Source organism: Chinchilla lanigera, unplaced genomic scaffold (assembly GCF_000276665.1).
Source record: "Chinchilla lanigera isolate Chin_1 unplaced genomic scaffold, ChiLan1.0 scaffold00053, whole genome shotgun sequence".
Lineage (NCBI taxonomy): Eukaryota > Metazoa > Chordata > Mammalia > Rodentia > Chinchillidae > Chinchilla > Chinchilla lanigera.
The window spans coordinates 3,409,853-3,414,500 of NW_004955454.1; the positions used below are offsets into that span (position 1 = coordinate 3,409,853).

General features: G+C 45.7%; 1 protein-coding gene across 3 annotated transcripts in view; it reads left to right on the forward strand.

Annotated features, from left to right (window-relative positions):
• The window catches only part of Znf34 (zinc finger protein 34), a 13,149-nt gene extending 9,480 nt beyond the window's left edge, over positions 1-3,669 (forward strand). For all 3 annotated transcript variants that reach the window (XM_005395935.2, XM_005395937.2, XM_005395936.2), the window contains one exon: positions 2,173-3,669. In XM_005395935.2, coding sequence (XP_005395992.1) covers positions 2,173-3,536 — 1,364 coding nt within the window. In that variant the 3' untranslated portion in view covers positions 3,537-3,669. The remainder of the gene's footprint in view (positions 1-2,172) is intronic.
• The last annotated feature ends 979 nt before the right edge of the window (positions 3,670-4,648 follow it).

Here is a 4,648-nt window from a genome sequence, read left to right on the forward strand (position 1 = left end):
GGCCTTGAACTCACTTTGTAGCCCAGGCTGGCCTCGAACTCACAACGATCCTCCTGCCTCAGCCCCCCAAGTGCTGGGATTACAGGCATGCACCACCACGCCCAGATGTGGACTGCTTCTTTTTTTTTGTTGTTTTGTTTTTGTTTTTTTGTTTTGTTTTTGTTTTTCTCCGGTGCAGGGAACCAAACTCACGACCTTGCGCTTGCCAGGCAGGCGCTTTTGCCGCTGAGCTAAATCCCCAGCCCCTCTGCTTCTTAATAGTAAAGACCCATGTGACCTGGTGTGCCACTGAATGTGTTTCTACTTCTGTGCACTTGAGCATTGGTCAGGCTTTCTGAGGAAATGCCAACCAGGAGGTCCCATCTTCTTTGGCTGCCATGGATAACTGCAATGATCATGCTTTTGCATGTGTCTGTTGTCCCAGGAAGGAGCTGCTGGCTCAAAGAATTTGTTTTCCTTTTATAAATTTGCTTCATTTTTCCTTTGAGTAAAACAAAAACAAAAACAAAAACAAAAACAAAACAGTGGCAAAGTTTATTTGAGAAAGTAAAAGTGAAGAGGGAGGGAGAACCTGGCTCTGCAGAGCAAGGTTGGGCTGAGTAAAAAGAGAAAAACTCAAGATAAAAGAACACCCTGGAGAAAGTAGGGCCAGGCTATCATGAAGAAAAGCCACAATAGCCAGATTTGCTATCTGAATATACTTACAGAAATGAAACAAACCCTCAGTGAGTTTTTATGAAAAACTCTCCTCCGGGTCAAAATACAGACCATGTCCAGGTCCTAGAGCCTTTGGGCCTATGTCATTTTTCATTGCTCCCTACATAGGTCACAAGAGGCTGCTTTGCTATTTCTGTTTGTTTGTCTGGATTCATGCAGAGGATTTTCTGCTGAGCCTTGTGAGAGGTACTCGTGTTTCATATAGCAGCAGTTGGGTCTGTTCTATTGCCAGTATTCTATCATACGACTGTGCTAGAATTTATTTTCCCTTTTACTTGGAGAGGACATGAGGTTGTCCCCAGTTTGGGAGTTTTGTGCATATTTATGTAAGGCACATAAGGACTGTGTTTCTCATGAATGTATACCTGGGAGTGGAGTTTCTGGGTTACAGGATATGCACAGATCAGCTTTAGGCAATGCTGCCAAGCTATCCTTCAAAGTAGCAGCTTGTGTGCGTTCCTGCAGCAGTGGGTGACCCCACTGGTTGCAGCCTTACAGACACATATGAGCAGCTGTGGATATGCAGTGGGGGTGGGGTGCTGGGCAGGTGTGGAAGGCAATCGCTAAGGCTTGAGAAAGGGTGATGAAAGTGGCTATCACAAGCCATTTGCATGTGAGACTCACTGTATTGGCCTTTGGGCTGAAGGTTTGGTGGTCAGTCTGTTATTTAACTCCATGTTAATTCTTGTGAGAGTGCTGTGTGGTAGCTCCTGGCATATCCTGCTTTTTAGATGGGGACACTGAGGCTCAGAAGGGTGAGTAAGTTGCTTCACATCATTCACCTAGGAGGTGGCAGCCAGAGCTAGGCATTACTAGCTGCAGTCTCTGAGGGGCCTTCTAGCAGGATGCTGTGTGGGTGCTTCTCCATATCCTCTGTTGGGGAGTGCACTAGGAGAGCTCAGAGTGTATTGGGAAAGGAGGAAGGGTAGAGGTTTGAAGACATCAAAGAGCCTTCCTCATAGGTGTCTCAAGGTGCCTCAGGCCTCCAGGGAAAGCCTCAGCAGTGGATGTGTACCACTGAGGAGAGTCACAGGTCCTGGCCTACATGTGCTGTGCCTTCCTTCTGCAGATTGGCACAAGCTTGGCCCTCTGACCTCCCAGGGAGGCAGCTGATTTTCCTGCCATTGATTTTCGGATGGCCTCAGACTCACTTGGCCTTAGTGTCTCTTTTGGTTGTTGTCTATGCCTTTCCCTCCTTGCTCTGGTTTCTGTGATGCTGTGAAGGCTTTGTCTTCTTAGGGACAGGTGTCCTACAGTCTCACTCAGGATAAGGGCTCGCACTGCCACATGACTATGGCCCTGGGCAAGGTCTTAAGCATCTGAGCTCCAGGGTGCATTTCTGTGGGGCTGTTGTGACTTTGGAAATGATTGACCTGGTGTCCCCTGGGATCATCAGCATCTTCATGTCTTCCTCCAGGGTCAGAACAGGTGACTCTTGTGTTTGGTTTGTTTCAGCTCATGGGACCAGGACTGAGCACACAGAGATGGCTTCAGAGGAGACATTTGGTAGACGAGAACTGCACCAGCCAAGGGGGACTGTTCACCAGGAAGTGGAGCCAGAAGAAGACCATGGCTGTGTCAAGGAGCCAAACAGGAGCTTGGACAAGCCAGTGTGGCAGACAGGCCCTAGCCCAAGCACCCTGGCCAATGAGGAGAGCAGCCAGGACACTGGGGGAAGCCTCACCTTGGGGTTAGGCCTTTTCCCTGATCAGAGGCCTCATAAATGTGATACATGTGAGCAAAGTTTTGAGCAGAGATCATATCTTAACAACCATAAGCGTGTGCATAGGTCAAAAAAACCAAATACCATTCATAATTCTGGGGAGTTCTTCAAGGCAAACTTAGTTGTTAAGGAAGATCAGAAAATTCTTACTGGGAAAAGATTGCATTATTGTGGCCACTGTGGGAAGACATTCAGGTATAGTGCCAACCTTATCAAACACCAGCGGCTTCACAGTGAAGAAAAGCCCTACAAGTGTAGTGAGTGTGGGAAAGCCTTCAGCCAGAGCTGTGAGTTCATCAACCACCGAAGGATGCATTCTGGTGAGATTCCCTATCGGTGTGGGGAGTGTGGGAAGACATTCAATCAGAGGCCCAACCTCATGAAGCATCAAAGGATTCACACTGGAGAGAAGCCGTATAAGTGCGCTGAGTGTGGTAAACACTTCAGTGCCTACTCTTCTCTCATTTATCACCAGAGAATACACACTGGAGAGAAACCCTACAAATGTAATGACTGTGGAAAAGCCTTCAGTGATGGTTCTATCCTTATTCGACATCGACGGACTCATACTGGAGAGAAGCCATTTGAGTGTAAAGAATGTGGCAAAGGCTTTACCCAGAGTTCCAACCTTATCCAACATCAGAGAATTCACACTGGAGAAAAACCCTACAAATGTAATGAGTGTGAGAAAGCCTTCATCCAGAAAACCAAACTTGTTGAACATCAGAGAAGCCACACTGGAGAGAAGCCCTATGAGTGTCATGACTGTGGCAAAGTCTTCAGCCAAAGTACACACCTCATCCAGCACCAGCGGATCCACACAGGAGAGAAGCCCTACAAGTGCAGTGAGTGTGGGAAGGCTTTCCACAACAGCTCTAGGCTCATTCACCACCAGCGCTCACACCATGGAGAGAAGCCCTACAAGTGTAGTGATTGCAAGAAAGCCTTCAGCCAAAGCACTTACCTAGTTCAACACCGGAGAATCCATACAGGAGAAAAGCCCTACAAGTGCAGTGAATGTGGGAAGGCCTTCCGGCACAGTTCCAACATGTGTCAGCACCAGAGGATCCATCTGCGGAAAGGCTTCTCCCCGTGATAGTGGAGAAGCATCCGTGAGGGCAGAGTCCTGGTGTGCATGTCCTCTGGTACCCTCCTGACTGTTCACCCTATTTCCGCATGGTGAAGTCGTATTTCTGTCTAATTAAAGAAACCTCTTTTCTTAAATCAAAGGGAGTGCATATTCTTTTTAAAGAAACAGAACTACACAAAAAAGAGACTTCTGTAGTCTCCGCCACTTAGGAAAAGAGGATTCATGTTGTTGATTTAGAATATGTTTTCTTTCAGAAACACTGGAGAGCATTTTGGGAAGAAAACACTGCCAGGTATGGTGTTACTTGTAGTCCCTGCACTTGGGATGCTAAGGCAGGAAGACTGCTCAAGCCCAGGAGTTTAAGACCAACTTAAGTGACATAATGAGACTTTGTCTCAAATAAAGGAAAAGAAAAAAGGAAAACACTCTCATGCATGTCACTGGAACACCTATTTTTTCAGTGCCAAAAATTTCCCACTGTAGAGAACTCCACACAAGGCTATATTTTTGCATATTGTAAATAACATTATGTCATTCGTACTTTTCCATGTTACTTAAAGAGTTGATATTGCCTTTTTTTTATTGTGGTAAAATATACAGAACAAAATTTACCATTTTGCCCATTTTATTTTTTTTAATTTTAATTTTAATTTTTATTGTTTTTTTCCGGTACTGGGAATCGAACTCACAGTGTTGCACTTGCCAGGCAGGCACTGTGCCACTGAGCTAAATCCCCAGCCCCCACTTTACCCATTTTAAAGTAGTATACAGCTTGGTGACATTAAATGCATTCATAGTGTTCTATAACCATCACTGCTCTCCAGAACTATTTTATTATCTCAAATAGAAACTCTAACTAGTAACTTCCACTTCCCTTTATCCCAAATGCTGGTCACCTCAATTGTATTTTCTACAAATTTGCCTATTTGGAGTCATATATGACCTTTTATGTTTAGCTTAGTTCATTTAGCACATGTTTTCAAGGTTTGACCATGTTACTGACAGCCTGTGTCAGAAGTCCACTCTTGGGGCTGGGGATTTAGCTCAGTGGTAAAAGCGCCTGCCTGGCAAGCGCAAGGTCGTGAGTTAGGTTCCCGGTACCGGAGAAAAACCAAAAA